The sequence below is a fragment of the Passer domesticus genome, chromosome 22 (assembly GCF_036417665.1).
Source record: "Passer domesticus isolate bPasDom1 chromosome 22, bPasDom1.hap1, whole genome shotgun sequence".
In the NCBI taxonomy this organism is placed as follows: Eukaryota; Metazoa; Chordata; class Aves; order Passeriformes; family Passeridae; genus Passer; species Passer domesticus.
In genome coordinates this window covers 7,214,341-7,236,194 of record NC_087495.1, presented here as the reverse complement: position 1 = coordinate 7,236,194, position 21,854 = coordinate 7,214,341, and the positions used below count along the sequence as shown (strand labels likewise).

At 46.5% G+C, this 21,854-nt stretch overlaps 1 protein-coding gene across 6 annotated transcripts in view; it reads left to right on the top strand.

Annotated features, from left to right (window-relative positions):
- Nucleotides 1-21,854, top strand: part of RERE (arginine-glutamic acid dipeptide repeats) — a 168,626-nt gene that overhangs the window by 40,169 nt on the left and 106,603 nt on the right. For 5 of the 6 annotated variants that reach the window (XM_064397459.1, XM_064397458.1, XM_064397463.1 and 2 more), the window contains exon 2: nt 16,543-17,013. In XM_064397459.1, the coding sequence (XP_064253529.1) occupies nt 16,689-17,013 (325 nt within the window). In that variant the 5' untranslated portion in view covers nt 16,543-16,688. Of the gene's footprint in view, nt 1-16,542; nt 17,014-21,854 lie in introns of those variants that run through there. The other variant, XM_064397464.1, reaches the window with a different exon arrangement.

Here is a 21,854-nt window from a genome sequence, read left to right as displayed (position 1 = left end):
GACAGTGTGTGGTGTAACCCTTTAAACGGTGTTTAATGGTGTTTTAGGATGGTGGCAGAGAGCTGCTCGGCCACTTTGTTTCCTGCGGAAGAAAGCAGCTCCGCTTTGTTTTGCAGTTGTTTTTGAGCTCTTCCAGCCCATGTGGCTCTGCCCTGCGTGGGGCATTGTGTGCTGCACGGCTCCTTCAGCCATATGGGGCTGCTTTAATGCTGGGGGAGCGGGAATGGCGCTTGACAGGGCCACTTAATCCCCTTCTTTGTTGTTTTAAACTTAAATGAATTAAGTAGAGGAAAGCGGTCCGGTGGAGCGCGGTTTGGGATGCTCCGCGCACGGGTTTGTTCTTTTTTTTTTTTTTTTTTTTTTTTTTTTTTTTTTTTTTTTTTTTTTTTTTTTTTGGCTCCGCCGGGTCCCAGCCCCACATCCAGCCCTGCTCCAGCACATGCAGCCCTGCTCCAGCACATCCAGCCCTGCTCCGTCTCATCCAGCCCTGCTCCAGCACATCCAGCCCTGCTCCATCCTGCTCCATCACATCCAGCCCTGCTCCAGCACATCCAGCCCTGCTCCAGCACATCCAGCCCTGCTCCATCACATCCCTTCATCTGCCGGAATTAGCTCCAGACGTGCAGCCCGCTCCGCGTTTGGCTCCGGTTTTGTTCTTTGCTGGTCGCGTTTGTGAGTGCTGCTGCCCAGTGACTATCAGCAGACAGGCTGAGGAGCAGCTTTAAAAAGCTTTTATTTATTTTTTTTTCCCCCAACCCTGTAATTTGGTAGTGTTTAAACTATTTTATGAAGATCTCTGGGAGCAGTGAAAGGTGGTTTTCAGTCCCGAGCACTTGAGTGCTCATTGTGCTCTGGCAGGCTGGGTGCTTGGCAGGCACTTCTCGAAATGTTATTTGATCTGGCAGCACGATAGAATTCACTGGGATTACACAATTTTTTTTCACCCCCCGGTTGCTGTTTGAAAGTGATGCATCAGCGAGTGTTGTTCGAGAGCGTATTTTAAGACCCAAACTGCGTGTATTGGCTTTAAACAGGATTCCAGGGAGAGGCAGCTCAGAATTTGTCTTGTTTTGTGGTTAGGATTTATGAATTGAGGCGAGGCTGACGTAATCTATCCGACCACTTCCTTTGTGTGTGTTTTAGAGTTGATAGTGCTTTGTTTTGCTTAAAATAGCCAGGGCTGGTTCTTGAATACTTTTCTATCTCCTTTCTGCTGTGGCCTTCAGTGTAAGCAGACAGCTTGTTCCAGTTGTGTGTGCTTCTGTCCCTTTGAGGAAATGGTTCCTTCCTTTTGTCACTGAGGTTCAGTGAATTGCTTGTATGCTAAGGAGATGAGACTTTAATTTTAATTAACACAATGATGTGTACAGCTGTTCTGTCAGAACGCATCGCCTGTCTTTGCAGTTTTACTACAGGTTGTAGAGAATCCCTTGATGTGCCTCTCAACCCCTCTTTTGCTTACTTTTGTTGGTGTGAAGGTGACAAAGACGGGGCTTTGTCTGCTGCTGAGTGGCTAACAGCTCCCTGCCAGAGAGCCTGCTTTGCTTTTTGTGTGTGGGGAAGGAAATAAGCTGTTTATCACTGACCTAATCCTAAACCTCCCTGTCTTTGGGGTGCAGGGGTTTGTGTTGCCCATTGTTCTGCTTCAGAGCAGGCTGGGGTAACCTCTGCATTTCTTACTGCTCAATTCTTTAATGGCTCTGCAGCTTTACAGAGCTGCCTCTGTGTTGGGTCAGCGTGCACATGTTAATTGTTAATTGTTCTGGGGCTGCAGGAGGTGTTGGGGGGTCCTGCTGATGTGTTGGGTTGGAAGGCACACAGTGTTTAGTTCTAAAACAGGGCAGAGCAGCATTCTGTAACTTGTTGATGTATGTGGCTGACAGGATATTTCTGAGAGCCAGTGGCTGTGCAAAAAGCAGCTGTGAAGGCAGGGTGCAGAAATGGGTGCAGGATGCTGAGGTTGTGAAATGCTTTTGGCCAAGTGAGTTTCAGATGAAGGCTGTGCCTTTGGAGCATTAGGAATTAGAGCTAGGGTTAAATTTGTATCCAAAGGTGAGAACTCGAACTCCAGGCACACTTCGGGATGAATACTGTTTTATTTAGGTTGGAAGGGGCTGCTGGAGTCCCCAGCTGGTGGCTTTGTGTCCCTCTGGCCAGTGGCCTCTGACAGACCCTGCCTGGAGCTGGGCTTTGAGCTCTGCTGTCCCAGGCAAGCTTTGGGTTAAATAAAGCCCAGCTCTGCTGAGCTCAGGGCTGGGGCTGCTGGGGGACACTCGGGTTTGGGACAGAGCAGCAGGAATTCTGTGGTGCTGCAGGCACCCAGCCTGACTTTGCTGGGACAGGCTCAGCAAGCTGCACATCACTTTTATGAGTTTTTGTGAGCTGGAGTGTTCCGGCCAAGATACTCTAAAGTAACTTTTATTTTAGCTCGACCCTTGTGTGTTTAAAGTGCCAGACTCAGTAAGTGACACACGGGAGCACTGAGTGGTTCTGTTTCGTGTTTTAAAGGTAAATAAAATGAGAAATGGTTTCTGAACCGCTGTAGTCTGACAGCAGGCACCCTGATGCTCTGCTGGGAGTGGATTTAAACCTTCAGTGCAGTGGGGAGGCCTTAGCTGGAGTGAGCAGCAGCCCCTAACAGGCAGATTAATGTGCAAATCTTTATTAATGTGTGTAAAAGCGTGTCAGGAGGGGCACTGGGGAAGCAGGGCTGTGTCAGCAGAGCTGGGTAATCCAAACTCGTGTCACCTGGACCTTGCTTAGCCTTGCTCCTTGTTTGGCTGGTTCTCCACTATTTCAGAACACAGGACAAATTTCTCTGTTACTGCAGGCTGGAAAAGCCTTTAATGGTGTAACACTCCCAGATAAGTAAAGAGGACCCATAAAATGCACGTTATCAGAACAACTTCATGAAAAATAACGTCAGGCACCTTGAAATGAATCAGAGGGAAATCTGGTTTATCATACTTCAGCTTTCTTAGCAGAAGTGAAAATCTTTCCAGAAAAGTGGACAAAAATAGTATTTATTCCAAAGTTTGCCTGGGGTAGTGGTTTGAGTTCTGACCTTTGGATACAAAGTGAGAACAAATAGTGTTGAAAAATGTAAATGATTAAAACAAGCTGGCCTTCCCTAGGAAACATTTGTGTCAAGTTTATCTGGGAAAAGGGCTCGGTAACTGGATAAATGTTTTATTAGTGGAATAGATAGTATTTGATTGTGATGTGTAGATTCTCTCATAATGTTTTTTTTGTGTAATTGGTGCGTTTGGAATTCAGGCATTTTCTAATGTTAGAAGTGCAGAAGAAGTGGAGGCTGTAAATTCAGCATTAACCATGTAGCTGTGCTCTTCTCTGGGGAAGGAATGGCAAATTTTGAAAGGAAACTTGGTTTAATTAGTCTTCTGTGAATGGATATCACTTTCATTTTCATGAGATGACAATACAGTGTGAAATAACAAATCAGGAATGTGTTAGTACTGGGGCCTAAAAGTTTTGATACTTGCAGGTTTTTCATTCCTTATTTTTCCCTTTTTTTTAAATGAGCTGACTGTAAAAAGCTGTGATTAGGTAAACCTTTTACTGAAAGCAGCCAATTTTGGTTCAGATAATTGCTGCGTCTGTAACACCAATTTTGTACATGAAATACATTTTGTCTTAAATGCTGATTTGAATTTTCTTGAGACTAGCAAGAAAAAATGCCTTGGTTTTGGCAGTGTTTCCTTGGTGAATTTGCTTATTTGTAGAGATCAAAATGACTTGTTTTTTTGAAATAAAACTGAAATTTTGCTAATAGGCAGTAAGTGTTCCAGCAGCATCTGCAGTTCTGTCCTTACTGTGGGAAGTTCTCTGCATTTCTGTTCCTGCCCACAGCAGGTTTTTAAAGCCAGGCACAAATTGAAGCTGGGAGCTCAGCTGGCTGTGGTTTTTGCTGTTGAGAAGTTTCCTGGCTTTGCTCAGTGCCTGATGAGCACAGTGCCCCAGTGAGCAGTGAGATCAGTGTGGGGATGACTGAGCCATGAGATGAGTCAATACAATTCAAGCACTTAAGGTTGGGGGACTTTTTTCCCTGAGTTTGACATAGTAACAGATCCCTGCAGAATTTATTCTTCCAAGCAGTCAAAACACACTGTATTTGCTCCTTTTCCTATTGAAATCTAACAAAGAAGCCAAAAATCAGATTTCCATTTCCTGGTAATAAAGCTATTCCTTTGAGATTAGAGCTGGGAATGGATTTTTTTATATATATATATATGGCAGTTCCTGCTTAATAATTGAATGTTCTTTGGTGTCATGTGTGAGAGGATGTGAGACAGAGCTGATTTTCCCTGTGTGTTTAACATCAGACTGCTGGAACTGGCTTAAAATTGGATCCCCAGCCTGGGCTTGTAGTTAAAACTGGTATTAAAGAGTTAAGAGCAGCCAAGGTTATCAGGTTGTTGGGAAAATCGCCCTTTCCCAGTGCAATGGGGTAACTGAGTGCTGTGTGAGAAGGGGTGCAGGCTGTTTGCACTTTCTGGAGTTCAGCAGGAGTTGCATTGTCCCTGGGTGCTGATCTCACCCTCTGCACATGCAGAGCATCTCCGGCATTTGCCACTTGCAGCTGGGAGTGCTCACAGCAGTTAAAGCCCAGACGGTGCCATCTGTTTGTGAGGGGCTTTGGGCAGGTTTTTGAGATGCTGGCAGTGTTTCACCTGGGGTCTGCTCCTCTCAGGGAGTGCAGAGCTCTGGGTTCACTCACAAGGATGGGATGGAGGAGCTCAGGGCTTCTCCAGCCTCATCCTTGGTGTTGCTGTGCTGCCTGACAGGAGCTAAGGTGGTGCTTGTTAAAAAAACCAGTCCCCATCCTCAGTTTGTAACTCAGGTAGCACGTGGCCAGTGCTCCCGGGAAGCTTTTGAGATAAAAAAAATAAATAAGTTTTATCTTCAGTGCAAAAAATGAGATCTGTGTTTTGAGTTATCGTAGTTTGTGACTACAATAATGTGAAAAATAAATATAGCTGTGGTTGTACATCAAACTAGGCCTGATTTACCTTGGGGTTGGTAGTTGAACTCATTTTTGGGAGGGTTGGGACCTGGTGTGGCGTGTCAGGTTTGTCCTCTGGTGCCTGTATTTGCCCTAGGAAGGTGTACACCTCCAGGAGCTGCTAAAAGCACTTCCTGTGGGTTTTTGGGGCATGGAGTCAGCAGCATAAATGGGAATGCAGCAAAACATGCACAGGCTGAACTTTAGACTTCAGCTTTTTTTAACAGACGCTGTATAAAGTTCTGTTTTGGCACAAAACCTGATTGAATCCATGCTTTTGGCTGGGCTCTTCTCTTCCCAGGGCTTGCTGTGGCATCTGAGGTGCCAAAGGTAAATATGAAAATATAACTCACTGGTGGGGGACTCCACAGTGGTTTGGGATTTCAGGAGCGTGGCAGAGCTCCTGACAGGGAAATGTTGAGTGCACATCTCAGTTTAAGTGGAGAGGGTTGCTGGGGATGAATTAGAAGCACTGTGTGTCAGGTTAATAAAATTCTGAGGGCTTTTTCCTCTCTGGAACCTGCCTGGGATGGATGTGGAGCTGCTGTGGCTCTCGTGGGACAGCCCTTCCATGGAAGTTTAAAGTGTTCTCCCTCTTCTTCTGGGCACATAAACAAGGGCTTGAGCCCTGGGGAGATGAGAAATAAAATAGGTAATAAAAACTTCCTCGTGGTTGTCTTTAGGAGAGGGTTGAAATTTTCCTGCCTCTTCCAGCCTAAATGGTGCTCGTGCCAACTTCAGTTTGTTTTTGTTTTGAAGCATAATGTGTGAGGAAGATAGTGGTTATGTTAGGGGATTTTTTTTTGTCTAGATTTATATAGGGATTTTTTTCTTAGAACTCTTGCTGTGGTTTTTGCTTTGTTTGGGGTTTTTGCTTTGATGTGTTGTTTTCTGGAGGTTTTGGCTTGGTGTTTTTTTTTTGTGCCCTCTCCAAAAAGACTGTTATGGGAGGTTTTTAAAAAACTCTGAGCAGCAGGTGTGGAGTTATCCCTGTCTGGGAAGCAGTGGACAAAGAAATACACACAGCACTAGTGGGAAATAATGAAAAAGTTTCTCACTTGGCTGTTGGGCTGAGAGCTTGAGAAATACCCTTCTAAAAGTTTCCTTTTCTTGGTCTTAGCCATACCATTAGATACGAAAATGCTTTACATTACTTCTTATTTCATGTTTTGAATAAAAAATAGTAGATAACTTTGAAAACAGTTTTGAAATGTCACTTCTAGCCGAGTTCATTCTGATTCAAAGGCCAGATCAGCATATGTGAGAGGCAGTCAGCAAGTAATAAATCTGAGCATAGCTGTGTGTTATCTCAGGAGAAAACTGCCTAATCCCTCAAGTGCTGGCTGCATTTAATTAGGTCCCAGTTGCTTGGGCAACTGGCACCTAGTGAATTTTCCCGTGTAGTATTTTGAAAGTAGCTCTGAAGTCAGCTCCTGATGAGGTTGGTGTTTCAGAAAACCTGGAACCTGACGGGACATCCTTCTCACTGCTGCTTGTTCAGCTGCTCCTGCTCACCTGCAGCAAGCCATGGCAGCTTCACAGCAAAGAGCCTTCAAAGCTGAGCTTTTACAGGGAAAACTTCAGTGCATCAGGTCCCTAATAAATCATGTAATTTGTTTTGCTGCCTTTGGTTGCTGAGGGATCACAGGTTTTCATTTGAAGGAACAAGGAGATGTGGTAACCCCAGTTTGTTGTTGTGGGAATAAAGAAGGTCTTGAAAGGCTTTGCTTGGTCAGAGTGGATCAAACACTGCTCTGAACAGTTTATGGTGCTCTGCTCAGTCTGGTGTCTCCTCCACTGCAGGTCGCTTTATTAAACATTTAGTGTTGTTTCACAGCTGTTAGTGGTGTCTAACCTTAAAGCTTCACCTTGAAAATAGTCAGGAGTTTCGTATTGCTTCATTTCAGGAAAATAGCCTCCATTTGGAGGGTGTTCTCAGTATGAGACATGGCTTGTGTGATCTTCATTTGCATGTCATGGAGCATTAGTGTGTCATTATGAAACCTGGGAACGTTTTCCTTTTTTATTTCAATTTTATTTCGTGCGTACAAGGCCACAAACCCAAACTGCTGCCACGTGGCCTCTGCCATGTCCTGGTTTTGCTGGTGGCAAGTGCTGAGGTGTGGAACCACAGTGTGAGCGAGGCCACCCCATTTCATGTGTAGCTTAGTGGATATTTGCATTGGTTGTTCTGTGCTTAATGGCTTAGGGTCTCACTCTGCAGCCTTGTTCTCAGCAGCTTACAAGATCAGCCCCAAATGCAGGGATGCAGCTCGTGCTGCCACAGCAGAGCCACGCTGGAGTTCAGAGCCTCTGCTGAGAGCCCTGCCAGGAGAAATGATATTAATGTCTGCAGCGTGACCACAGCCAGGAGTTATTTCATGCAGTGTTAAAGTATTTCCTCTTGCTGTAGATTAGAAGCAGATTAATCACTTGGAGCATTTCTGAATATTTTTTTTTTCCTTCTTCTCATGGAAGATGGGGCCAGTGGTGAAGCCCCCTTCAGCGGGCTCATTAGCAGTGGGTAGCTGGGCACTGATGGGGTCACTGCTGTGGCATTTGAGCATAATTTTACAGAGCTGAAACACCCAACGTGTGAGAGCTGACAGCTGGTCCTTTTTTAAAAAAGCAGTGCTTAAAATCTACTCAGGAACTCGGTTGGTTGTTGCCCAGGAGCAGTGATGTGGCTGCAAAGAAGATGAATTTGTCAGTCGTCTTTGAAACCATGTTCTCTTTTTTTTAGAAGGAACCTTTCTGACTTCCAGAAAAGCAAACCAGACGGAAGGGAAAAAGCTGTGAAAGCCAGTGCAGTGAGAAGCCATGGGATGGCCTTGGGGCACGGGGAAATTGGTGCTGGTGGAGCTGGGCAGCGTGGGCTTCTGTGGGAAGTTCACCTCGGGCAGGGGGATGTGTGGGAGACTCTGAGATGCACTTCTGGGGTGAAAATATGTTGGAAGTCAAAGGCTGACATTGACAGCTTTGGTTTCTCTCACTTAAGGTCATGCAAGAGCTCATATGATCCCTTGAAACACAGACCCTCTTTGCAAATACCTTTTAACACGTGTCTGGAGCCTTCAGCAGGAACCCGGGGGATAACGAGCCCTTGTGCAGGACTGCTGCTGACTCACTTCTTTTTAAGCACTACACCTTTGTCTGACAGCTCCGTGCTTCCCCTTCCTTGCACAGGATTGTGTCTGTTTGCTTTTCAAATCATTTTCCTGCTGCCTGGTGGCAGAACCTGCTGGTGCAGATGAAAGATCAGAGGTCAGCCTTGCCCCAGCAAGGTTTGCTGCTTTAAATTGCTGGTTATTTATGAGTGTTTCTTTAAATTGCTGGTTATTTATGAGTGTTTCTTTAAATGCTGGCTATTTATGAGTGTTTCTGTAAATGCTGGGTATTGATGAGTGTGTCTGTAAATGCTGGGTATCTATGAGTGTTTATTTAAATGCTGGGTATTGATGAGTGTGTCTGTAAATGCTGGGTATCTATGAGTGTTTATTTAAATGCTGGGTATCTATGAGTGTTTATTTAAATGCTGGGTATTGATGAGTGTGTCTGTAAATGCTGGGTATCTATGAGTGTTTATTTAAATGCTGGGTGTTGATGAGTGTTTCTGTGCTGCATTAAAGGCAGGCAGGTGTAATTGAGCCCATCTCAGTGTTCATTGCTCTGAGCTGATGGGGAACAGGCTGCAGGCAGGCTCTGGTGTGAGCCAGGGCTCAGGCCTGCATTTCACACATGGATAAGCACACTTAATCTCCTGATTCCAGCAGCCTGGGCTCTGGGCTGGGCAGCTCTGACGTCTGCTCTGTCATTAACCAAAATAAAGCTGCTCCTTGGAGAAATGAGACCAATGGCTGAAATTAAAGACAGCATCTCCAGGCAGAAATATCATCTGTCTTCCTGCTTATGCATCAAGTGTTTTAAAACAGTGGGCAAGAAAAAAATGTGCTCTTAATACCTCTTGGTCATCCTGATAACCTTGTGCCATCCTCTGCCCCTTGGCTGGGAGCAGGATTTCTTTGTTTCTGCTGGTAGGGAATTTTATGGGGCACTTAAGTGGCCCAGCTTTAGTTAGTCTTACAGATAGTCTCTATATCTCAGGGTGCTGCTTTCTTTAGAGAGAAATTGCTTTAATTATAGGCACGTTTCCCTGGGAATGTCTGGTCAGGCATGGTGGGAGCCCACCCTGCAGTTACTCTTCCCTTTTGAGAGGCTCAGATGCACAACTGTGTCTGGAGTTAAATAAAACAGCTCATGTGGCTGAAGACCAGAGGTTTTGCCTTTCCTGCTCAGAGGGGTTTTCCAAAAATAACCCGATCTAGTTCTCTTTTGGGTGATTTAAATAACTATAGTTTGAGGCTTTCTGGAGGATGAAAGGATTGTGAGGGACAGCTGAGTGTTCAGCCATTTAAAAATGAAACATCCAATGGAGAAAAGCTCAGCTAAAAACATGCAGGGAGGGACAGTTTGGTAGATATTTGTAGACATGTTCCAGAGATGGAGGCACCAAAATAAAATTTAGAATGGAAACTGGAATTAGTTGAGAGTTGGAGATGAGTTCCACTTGCAGAGCAGCAGTGGGCTGGTTCTATAAACACCCACAAGTGTGGGTGCAGAATTCATTTTTGTCTTAAAATAAGTGACCTACAGGCAGCAAAGGGTGATGTATGGTGGCTTCAGTAATCAGGCATCCCATAAAACCAGGGCTGTTCTAAGAGGGACACATGGTTCTGTTCTGTGGAAGGATTCTTTCCTGTTGCCATTGGCTTGGCTGTTACTGTGTGCCAGGAATTTCTGTTTATGCTTTGATTTCTTTGTTGGTATTTCCCAGATCTCAATTTACAGCTCTTTGGAATGTTTTTATTTCACCTATTTTAGTAACAATACTACAGACTTCTCTTTTTTTTGCCACAGACTTGCCTGTCAGGAAATCCATATGCAAGCTTTTTCAGGGTTTACCCTTGTTGCTTCTCAAAGTCTGTCTCTCTGTTCAAAATAAATTGCTGTGTAGAACAACAAGTTGTTGTTCAACTTTTTTCTTTTTTTTTTTCCTATTTTAAATGTTGTTAAGCAACCTCATAATGCAGATGTTTTCATGGCTCCAAATGACTTCAGGTTCCCCAGATAATTGTTCTTGTTTTAGCAGCAGCTTCTGCAGGTCCTGTGGGTCTGTTCTCCCCTAACAGGAGAGTTGTAAGGAGGGAGTTATCCCACATTATATGGTCATTTTTGAAAGTTCTGGTTTTTAATGGTTTGATGGGATGAGTGCTGTGCATTACTCAGCCCTGGATTGTGGTAATCACCTACATTAGGGCTGAATGACTTCAGAGAAGGGTAAATACACAGCTTCATATTTATTGTCTGTTTGCTCCCATGTGTTGTGAGTGCAGAGGCATTAAAGCAGCTCTGAAATGACGAGAGGAGCCCTGAGCAGCCACTTCGAGGCAGGATCAGTGCAGTGGGCTGGAGCAGAAGGCTGTGCTCCCCTCCTGGAGTCACCCCCAAGCCCCTTGGGGAGGAAAAGGGGTTTGGGAGAGGCTGCCCTGGGTGTTCTGTGTGTCAGCCCCTGCTCTTCCTGCCTTCCTCACCCAGCACTAATGGAACAGAAAGCCTGGCTAATTTATCTGCTAATTTTGGCATGCAGAAGCTTTCTAAGACTGCCTGGATTCTATGTTGCTGCTCTTGAACCACAGAAAAAATGTGGCTTATTTGGGATGACATCACTTTCATGGGAGCTGTGTGTAAAAGTGTCCAAAAGCAGGTGTTGGCACTTGACTGCTGTGGATGTGGGGCAGAAATTGCCCATCCATTTTTGGAGGAGGCAGGAGCTGATATGTTCACTCCAAATCTCATGCCCAGCCCTTCAGTCTGCTCTGTGCTCAAAGCTGACTCTTGTAGAATTTCACTCTCAGTCCTCACTGAATTCCTGACCTCTCACAAATAGAAAGTTGTTCCACTTGTCCTCCCTATGCCCATTGGAATAACAAAGGGAAATGTTATTTTGCTGTCTGGGGTCCTTAAAAATCCTCATTTTCAAGGACCTGGTGTTTTCCTGGCAGTTTCCTCTTGGGGAAGTGACTGAGGACACACCAATAACCTGGCAATTTTCTCTCATGAGTGCAGGGGTGTTTTGCAATATGAAATCTTGCTTTGCTGCTCTTCTCCTATTCATAGAGTTGTGTGGCATCAGGGTTGTGTTGAATAGAGGGCCTTAGGCTCTTGTCTGAGCTGTCAGGCTGTGTGTGGAGTGTCACAGCCCCTCAGAGCCATGCCCAGCCAGGGCCGTGTCAGCGTGGCTGGGATGTGCAGGGGGGCTGAGCCCTGGCTCCCAAATGTGACATCTCCTGTTTGCTTTGCTCAGGTCACATTGGGTAAACAGCAGGGGGAAGGAGAGGTCACTGCCTGTCGTGGGAAACACCTGGAATTGTGTGCCTGGAGGGGCAGTGACCCCCCAGCACTGGGGGGCTGCTGGAGCAGGGCTGCCTGTTCCCCCTGCCCTGGGGATGGGGGGCACGGGGCACCCAAAGGGGGCAAACACTTCCATTCATGTTCTGACAGGGCTCACAGGGGCTGTAAAAGTGTAACTCAAGTGACCAGTGCTGGCCACAGCGTCCCAGGGCTGTGTTTGTGTTAGAAACTCCAAACCAGGCACGGAGATAAGGGAGACAGCTGATAAGGGGCACATAAATCACCGGAGACACTCCTGAGGGCTTTTTAAGACTTCAAGCAAATCTTTTTTTCCCAGGAGGGTCCCAGACTTGTCCCCTGAGCATTCCAGAATAGGCAGTGGGACCCTTCAACACCCACTGGGCACCAGCAGGGTTGGCACAGAGGAGGACATGGAGCATTTTTACTGACTGGGGCATTAGTGTTGTGGGGAAAAGGTTTTGTGTGTGTCTGTGTACTGCTGGCAGGGAGAGATCTGTGTTTTGACTCCGTGTGTGGTGGCTGGTTGGAAAATTCTGTAGGTGAACCCAGCAGGATCTGGATTTTCAAAGTTGGGGTGAGTGTCTTTAGTAAAATCTCACCCCAGCAGTGAAAAACAGTCCAAGAATAGTGGGGTGAAACTCTTGCTGTGCTCCCTTTTCCTTTTTTCTTACTTTTCCCCCCTTTTTCCTCCCCTCCTGTGCAGGTCTCTGAGTTTGCCCTGTGTGCAGCTGTTGTCAGTGCTGGCAGTGTGAGGTGATGGATGGGCCCTGGGAGTGGGGAATATTCTGGGGGATATCCCACATCAGCTCCTCATGCACTTGGTCCCTCTGCAGCTCATGTTTTCCATGGCAAGCAGGCGATAGGGGAGGAATGTGGGAGTAAGTTGATAGCAGATGTTCCCAGTCTCCCCCGAAAGCTGAGGTTAAAGGTGTGATAATGAGCTTTATCAGGGTGGGCTGTGTGCAGTCCCCTGCTCCGAGCAGGGTGTGGGGGTCTGAGCCACAGCTCCTGCATTCCTGGAGTTCAGCTCTGCCTCTGCTCTAATTTGTGTCATTTTTCACAAATGATCTCAGAGCTTTGCTTAAAGCAGTTCTTAAAACCTTATAAATACATGGGGAAACCTTTAAGAGCTGTTTTCTCTTTTTTTTTTTTTTTTTTTTTTTTTTTAGGTTTTAATCCCTTGCACTTAAACTGAGTTAAAATTCTTCCTTGACATCAAAATTAGAAAAGCTCTGTGGCAGGAACTCTAGCAGTGGCAGCACACAGTTCCTTTAATCTGGCATTTGCTGAAAACAGTGCCTTTTTATCTGGCAGTACGAGACTAAAAGCTTACAGAAGAATGGTCCTGTTGTGTTTATTAAGACTGGGAACACATGACCAAACAAATCTTGTTAAAAGATTTATCTGTCTAGCTTAAATAAGAAAAAGGAGCTCTTCTCCATATTTTTAGGTGCCCTGCATTCTTAGATGCCTTCCTGTTACAGTCTCATAGCATTTCTGGACTTGCTTCCACATTGTCTTTAAAACCTGACTCTTTAATTCTGGTTAAGAGGTTTAAGTACTTAATGTGCAGAGTGGTGCTATATGTGCCTTTTGCTCTGACAGGGGTTTCCAGGTGTCCAGACAAAATAACTGTGGAGCAGGTAACTTGTGGGAGTAGCAATATCCTCCTCTCCAGCTGGGATTTAAGTGTGAGAAGGGTTTGTGGCTGTAAAAAAATTTGAAACTTTAATTTGAACTAGATTTAAAATGCTGGGGGAGGATATGGGGAAATGAACCAGGTGAATATGGGGTAATGATCAGTTGAAAATAATGATTATGAACTTCTGCACTTGAGATTATTAGATGAAGGTAAAGGTTAAATTGTGCCTGCTGGATTTCTCCAAAATCCTGGTGGGAAATTCTCATTTCCTCATTACTGGAAACCTGAGCATTTTAGCAGGAATATCAACATTTGGATATGATGGGACATTGTCAGTGGCTGCATTTTCTGCTCCAAAGCAGAACGGGAGACTTCAGTGAGTAACTCTGCAAACACATTTTTGGCTCTGTTTGATCTCTAGACAATTCAGGGTAAAAAAAACCTCCCAGGTCTGATAGCAGAGTGGGTGGAGATGAAGTTATCCCAGAGTGCATGTAATAAACTTACTGAAATGGCCATATCCTGAGGCTCGAGTTAGAAAACAACAACAAAAAGGTCTGAGGGTGTGATTGCAGTGAAGTTAATGTTTGGGTTTTTCAGCTTGCACTGAGCAAATAATGGATGGGGGCTGTTCTCCCTCTGCTTTGCGTGGCACACTTTGTGAGTGCTTGTTCCTGGGGTGAATTCCCTGTGTCAGGAGAGTGAATTACCTCCAGGGGCAGCTACTGGTGCTGGACCAGGATGGCTTGGCTGGGGCAGAGGGACAGGAGCAGCTGCCAGGGAAGATGCCCAGAAACCCAGAGCTTGGCAAACCCCACTGTGGGTTTCAGTGCTGCCCAAATCCCAAATGCAGCATCCGTGTGATTGCTGCCCAGGGAGGAGCAGCCCAGCTCCCTGCAGGGAGCAGAAAAAGGCTCCCAGTGCTTCTGTGGTGTCTGTCTCTCGTTTTGGGTCCCATGTTCACTCCTCATTGCACAGAGCGTGGCACGAGCCCTAAGCCCACTCAGCAGCTGGTGAGTGGTGTTGAGTCAGCAGAGGAGCTTTCACGAGGCTCACATTTTGGTAAAGAGTTTCCTGTTCTGTGGTGGGTGAAGAAAGAATGTGTGAGAGGTGGATTTTCCCTGGAACAGCTACTCTGAAAGTCATGGAGCTGCTTCATTCTTAGACAAAGTAGTCAGTGCTTCATGGTGATGTTAGCTTAATCCTGCCAAATCTTTTGAAGTTGAGTATTTGGAGTGAAATCGTCTTGGAAATGTGATATATTTATGTAGGAAAGCAGTGGCTGTGAAAATTATTTTTTATGGGATCCCTGAAATGGGAGCTGGGAGGAAAGTGGCCATTTGAGTGGAAATTTCACAGATGAGCAGGCTGAGCAAAGTGTGGCACACACTGCTTCTTGCACAGCCCTCCGGTAAATGAAATAATCTGAACATGGTGTTTGTTTATTCAGTGTTACTCCTCTATGCAAAACTGTGTTGTGCAAAGAAAATAAACCCAGGAAAAAAAGATCCCCAGAGTGATTGGACTTGTAATAAAAGCACTGCAGGGTTGTGTGGAGTGCTTGGCCCAGCAGGCTGGCAGGGTTTGCTGTGCTGTCGGCCTCAGGACAGGCTCTGAAAAGTGCTTCACTCGACATTTACTTTCAAATTAAAGTTTAGCAAGGAGCAGCCTGCTCTGGAATTGTGGCTTTCTCAGAATTGTTTGCACAGCTCTGGCTCCTTGAGACTTACACAATACGAGGTGGAGCTTGGAGTGTTTCAGATGCAGGTCAAACAAATATGGATGCGTTATCCGTCAGTTATTAATCAACTTTTTTATTTGTCCTTAAGACAAAAAAATCATTTTGCCTTCAAGTTTAGAGGTGTGGGGTGGTTGGTATCTTCTTGGCTCTTCACCCTGAGGCTTTGAGGAGGAGCCCTGGAGCTGGCCAGGTTTCAAACTTGCTCTTTCTGTCATTTACTGCCCATCTTCAGTAATGAAATGGTGACTGATGGGGATTTTTTTAATTGGAAACGATTTAAAAAAAAAAAAAAAGACATTTTGCACTTGGCAGCCCATGGAAGGTGCTTGTGCTGCAGTTGTGCCAGAAGAGGGATGTGATCCTCTCACTGAAGTGATCTTTGTATGAGCAGCAATAGGAAAAACCCCAAGCTCTGTGCTGGGGAATTCCCTCCCCTCTGGAAACGTGAGAGGTTCCTTCCTGAATCCCTGCAGCTCTCAGCATTCCCTGGCAGGCTCAGTGAGGTGTTTGCCCTGCAGCTCCATCCCATCCCCTGGGAGCTGTCAGAGCAAACAGCATCATTGCCTACCTGAGAGCCAGGCACTGCCTCCCTGCAGCAGCAATTTCTCTTTTCTGGTTGTCTCTGTCTTCTGGTTGTCTCTTTTCTGTTTGTCTCTTTTCTGTCTGTCTCTCCTGCTGCAGCAGGGACAGGAGCATTGAGGGCTGAGATCTGGGTAGGACTGAAGGAATTTCCAGTGCACGGGATCAGGGACTCCTCAGCTGACTTCTCAAAAATCAAGCCAGCCTTTTTCCTTCTCTCATGTGGTTTCAAAAGCTGAATGCATGAGCAGTCAATGTTCTCAGGTCCCTGCCTTTCAGACATCCTACACTGTGGGCTAATTCTGAGTTACACCACGTAGTAGCTTCCTGGAAACTTAGGAACCTAATGTGGGCAGATTCAGCATTATTGGTGAATTAGGGAAAAAAAAATTACCTTTGTGGGTTGAATGCCTCCTTTTTGAAATATCCTCCTTTCATGAAAGGTCCTGGTTTTATACATGGAAAAGCAGATTTCGTTAGTGCAGTTGTAACTACTGTGGTTTGGTTCGGTTTCAATTAATTAATTCCTGTAATCTGTGGATTACAGGTTAGCTCTATTTTTGGCAAAGCAGGGTAGGGGCAGGACTTGCTGACAGATTGCCCTGGAAGTGGCAGATGGCATCCCTTACCCTGTACCAGCTTTGTAGGGCACTGCTTGTGAGATGTGAAACAATACTGCCTTTTGCTGAACTCCCTCATTTGCTTCCAGAGGAAAGCTGGAGACTCTTCCCCTTTGCATTTTCCTTTCAGAAATGCTGGATGGGTTTTGTTTTTGGCACTGGCACGCTCCCTGTTAGCTCCAGGTATAAAGTGGTACCTGTTCTCAGTGGGCACTCCCCATCCCAGAAGTTATTGCGTGTCTGCAGCGAGCTGAAGGATTTTTTAAAGAAATTGAGGGATCTTTTTTGAGGATGGAGGTAGCTTCAAACATTTCCACACACTGAAGTTACCATTTCTGTGAAGTCTTCAAAAGGCTGCTTTGTATTTTACTGCTTGTGCTTTCCACACTGGATTGCTTTAGGATGTGGGGTTTTACTGGGTTTTAATTTTTATCTTACGGAATTGAAGGAATTTGGAATACTAACATGGGCTTTCTCCTTCTTTCTCTCCCCTCACCTCCTCAAGAACCTTTTTAAAACGCTGGGGTTGCTGGAGTGGTTGAATTTTTCCTGGCTTTGAGTGAGAAATTCAGAAGACTGAAGCCCAGGCTCACTGTCTACCTTTCACGGAGGCCCAGCCGTGAGAGGACAGAAGAAGGCACGTGGCGAATCATGACAGCAGACAAGGAGAAAGACAAAGACAAAGAGAAGGACAGGGACAGGGACCGGGACAAGGAGCGGGACAAGCGGGACAAGGCGCGGGAGAGCGAGAACTCGCGGCCGCGGCGCAGCTGCACCTTGGAGGGAGGTGCCAAGAACTACGCCGAGAGCGAGCACAGCGAGGACGAGGACAATGACAACAACAGTGCCACCACCGAGGAGTCCACCAAGAAGAGCAAGAAGAAACCCCCCAAGAAGAAGTCGCGCTACGAGAGGACGGACAACGGCGAGATCACGTCCTTCATCACCGAGGACGACGTGGTGTACAGGCCCGGAGGTAAGGAAAAAGATAAACTTGTATAAATCTCATTTGGTGTTTCTGGCTGCTCCAGGGCTGGCCGGCGTGCTCCTGGAACTGGGATTGCCCCAGTCCTGGGATTGCCCCAGTCCTGGGATTGCCCCCAGCCTTCCCCTTCAGGCAGATGTGGGTGTGCGTGGAAAGCTCCTGGCTGCGTCTCGTGGTATCTGAGTTGTGGGAAGGAACTTGGCTCCCCTCTGGAAAAGAGCCACCCTTTTTGCTTTCTGCTGCATTCGTTGTCTGTGTATCACGTGGAGTCTCTGTCCCTGGGAGTTTGGGAACCAAATTGGATAATGCATTAAGTGCTTCACTCCCACTTTGGAGCGAGACCTGCCCTGAGCTGGCGGTGTGGACACATCCTCAACCTTTCTGGCAGCTTTTCTGGGAATCTCTGATTGCTCTGGGAAATAGAACCCAGATGAGAGAGCATCTCAGAGCTGCTGTTGCACTGGTTCCACCCCTCATTCCTGGCTGTGCCTGTGCCCAGCTGTTGGGCAGAGCAGTGCTGGAACCAGGGGTGTGTGGGGACAGCACCAGCAGCTTGCAGTGTGCTCTGCACGTCCTGGATGTGCCTCTTCATTACTGCCAAGTTCACAGGAAGTTTTTAGGCTCTCATGTGAGGTGTCAAGGTCTAACCCGTGCCTGCTGCCAGGGAATGTTTTCCTCAAGCTGCCCTTGAAATGAGATTACCCAGCTCCCATTTGTGAGTCCAGGCTTCCCTGTCTGTCTGCAGAGCCCTTTGAGAGTGCTGCCTGGAGATTGTTCCCCACAGGCTGGGGTTGTGTTTGGCTGCTCTGCTGGCAGCCCTGCTGAAGGGCCCTGGCAGGTTCATGTCCTGCTGGGGCAGAGCAGAGATGGATTCAGATGGGAACAGGGAGCCAGCAAGGTTCAGATCCTGCTGGGGCAGAGCAGAAATGGATTCAGATGGGAACAGGGAGCCAGCTGGGTCAGATCCTGCTGGGGCACTGCTGGGACACAGCAGAGATGGATTCAGATGGGAACAGGGAGCCAGCCAGGTCAGATCCCCTCTGCTTTTCCATGGGAGCTGCTCAGCTCAGCTGCAGCCATCTCCGGGCTCAGGTGGGGGTGTTGGAGGTGCTGCATGCAGCTTTGGTGCTCAGGGTGCTCGTGCTGTGTGTGGGGCAGCTCCAGGTGGGATGTGCTGCTTCCATCCTCCTCCTCCTCCCACGGGAGCCCTGAGCAGTCTGGTGTGCACTTTGCTCCACCAGCATTAGTCAGAGCAGCTTCTCCTGAAATGCCTCAGCTTCCATTTCAGCTCATTTCATCAATCACTGCAAAGGAGCTGGTTGTGCCACGGTGTCAGGGCTCGTGCCTCAGTAATATTTGTTTTTCACAGGGGCAACTGGGAGCCTGCGGAAGCGTCAGCTTTGGTGGCAATCTTATTTTCAGTGTCAGAGGATGAAAAATAATTCAGAATCTGTTGAGAACAGCTGTTGTGTGGGCTCAGGAGTACAATGTGATACACTGGCTTTATTGCAAAAAGAGTTTGCTTAAAATGAAGATGGGAAATCAGTTTGTGGTCTCAATTTTATCCTGTGGAAGGATGGAGCCGTGGCTGTGGCTGATCTGGAGGAGGTTGTCCAGGGAAAGAGATAATATTTGTGATAATGGGGATATTTTGTAACTGTTCTGTAGCTTAAACTCCTGCTTATTAAATTCTGCATTTTGCTAATGGTAATCAGCATAAGAGATGTACCCTGGCATTGAAACTTTTCTGTTGTGTTGCCTCTTTGTGCTGTGTAAAACTCGTCTTGGAAACTGCTGAGGGTGATGAGAGCAAACATGAGCTCAGCTCTGGAGGGACCTGAGCAGGGCTGGAACCTGAACTGAATATATCCATTTTTAAATCTCATATTAAAGGGAATTTCTTGTCAGGAGTGAGATCTGGAATCCACATCCCTGTGCTGGAAGTGTTCTAAATCAATGTTAGCACCCATTGCAGAAGGAGCTCTGCCAGCTCCTTACATACAGGGAGATGTATTTGTGGTTAAGGGTGAAAATTACATAAATTTTAAGAGGGATTAGAGAGTTTAAATTAATGAGACACAGCAAGGATTAGAAAGATGAAAATTAAAGGTGTGTGCAGAAGGGATAGCCATCTTCAGCTTACATCTTCTGGCTTTAAGGAGAGGAAATCCTTTCCAATCATTTGATTCTTTCTCTTAAGTGCTCTCATCTGACGTGGATGAAAGTTCAAGGTCTGCATTTCTTGGTTCAAGTCTCATTCTGTGTTTACCCCATTGCTGCAGAGTACTTAATCCAGCACTTAATTCTGCTTTTTTTCCTGTGCTGAGCTCAGCAGCTGCATTGGAGTAATAGCAAATAAACTGTAAATAAACAGATAATCAAGATCATTGAATTTTTTTCGAGTGAAAGGTTTCACTGTATTGTTACCATGTAAATACTGCTCTTATTAATTTGCATAGATATAATGAATGTGTGCCCAGCTTTAAATAATGTATTAAACAGAATTGAGCAGGGCTTAGACAGCACTATGCAATTAATCTTCTCTTCTTTGCTGGAAATCACACAGGCCTATCCTAAAAGCTTGTTGGCCCAGTTCCCCATCTGTCCTCTCAGTTTCCACGCCCTCCCTCCCATTTCCTTCCAAATCTCATCCCTGGGGTTTTCCTTCTTTTTTCCCTCGCAGTTCTCACCTTGCCTGTTGAGCAGCATTCATTTTTGTTGCACAGTGTCTATTCAGATTTGCTTTAGGCTTAGCATGGGGAGATGGCAATGAAAGAGAGTTGTGTTAAAACTGAGAGTTATTTTTTTTTCTCCTCTCGGATTTCATTTAGATCATTTAATGCTGATTTTCCTTCCATTTCCCATGCAGACTGATCCCTTCCATGTCCCTGGCTTTTGCCAAAATCCACCTCAGGAAGGGCTGTGATTGAATTAAATCAGTGCTGGGGATATTGGTGCTGTGTGGTGGCACCTGGAGGGCTGGCTGAAAGCCTGGCCAGAGCAGGTGACTGTCACCTGGACATGGGGACAGCATGGCTCGCTCTGCCTGCGTAGGAAGAACCATTTAAAAGGATCTGCAGGAATTAAGGGGATTTGTGAGGCTCTGTTCCTGCAGTGACATCAGTGGCTGCACTAAGAGCCCTCCAGCAGGAGGTGAGGCAGGGTGAAATGCTGAAATTCCTGCTGAGCCTGCAGGGTGCAGGCAGCAAACCCTGTGTGCAGGAGGGGCTGGGGAGGGCAGGGGGACAGTGCCCTGGGCCAGGGGGACACTGCCCTGGGCCAGGGGGACACTGCCCTGGGGCAGGGGGACACTGCCCTGGGACAGGGGGACAGTGCCCTGGGGCACAGGGACACTGCCCTGGGCCAGGGGGACACTGCCCTGGGCAGGGGGACACTGCCCTGGGCCAGGGGGACACTGCCCTGGGCCAGGGGGACACTGCCCTGGGACAGGGGGACACTGCCCTGGGACAGGGGGACACTGCTCTGTCTGACCAGGAGGGTGAAGGGATGGTGCAGTTAGCAGGGAAATGGGAAATGCTGACATTTTTTTTTTTATTTTCAATATTTTCTATTATTTCTGTACACAAATAAAGCCCATCCCATGCTGATGAGGTACAGAGGTGTGTTAAACTTTAATTCTCATATAATATACAATATATTAAAAAAATATATATTTAATTCTCATATTGTGTGTGTATATATATGTATGTATATATATAAATATATGTATGTGTGTATATATATATATAAAATAAGGACAGCAGAGGGAGAGGAGTTAAGGAGCCCCTTGGTGTTTGTGGTGGGCTTGGGAGCAGCAGAGTTTTCTGAGCTCTCTTGGAGTGCTTGAGGCTGTTCAGAATAAATCCAGTGATGTCATGCATTGTGATGTTTTTTGTCCCCACGTTGTCCATGAGGAGCTTTGGGAGGCAGGTGGGGTTTCTGTGAGGATTGTGAAACATCAAAGAGGGAAGTGTGGCACCTCCAGCCACCTCCTGTGGCACTCAAAGGCCAGGCAAAGCCTGTTAGGAGTGGCACACGTGCAGCAAAGCTTATCTGGCGCTGGAGGAGGAGTTTCAGACTGGTTATTTAATTAATTTCTTTTATCAGCCTGGATTCTTGTTCCCACTCCTCCTCCCTCTTCATGTGTTTAATTGGAAGAACACCTCCAAGGCAGGAGGAGGGGGCTGAGCAGCCACGGGGTCTTTCTGGCAGTGTGGCATTTTTGGGGACACAGCTTGGTGTAAAAAGGTGTTTGCTTTGTGCAGATCTGTACAGAAGGGTACAGATCTGCACCTTACAGGGAGAACTGTGCAGTGTCGTGGACATGCTTGAAAAATGCAGGAAAATAATTGGTGTGGGAAATGATGGAGCTGGGGGCCTGAGCTGCAGAACAGTTGCTTTTATGAAATTGGGAACTGCAGAGTACAATTAGCTGTCATTAATTTTGTTGAATAGAAATATGTTCCATTTATTGTACAATCAGGAGCCAGGCTTGAATGAGTTTAAATAGATGAAATCTAAATTATACTGACAGTCCATTAAACAGCAGCAAAACCCCTTAAAGAAAATGGATTCACTATGATACCGGTTTATAATAAAATCATTTGCCAAATAAGAACTATAGTCCAGGCACTGGGAATACTCCTGTGAGCTCCAAATGAACGCAGTAAATTGGCTGAACCATTTATTGCAGAGCAGGGCTGCAGCTCCTGGTTCCCTGACAAGGAGCCAGCAGCATTGCCCGAGATGTGCCCAGCAGGCAGTGACATGCAGGAGCAGCCTGGCAGCTTGTGTGGTGGCACCAGGGAGGAGAGGCATGGCCAGCTCCCTGC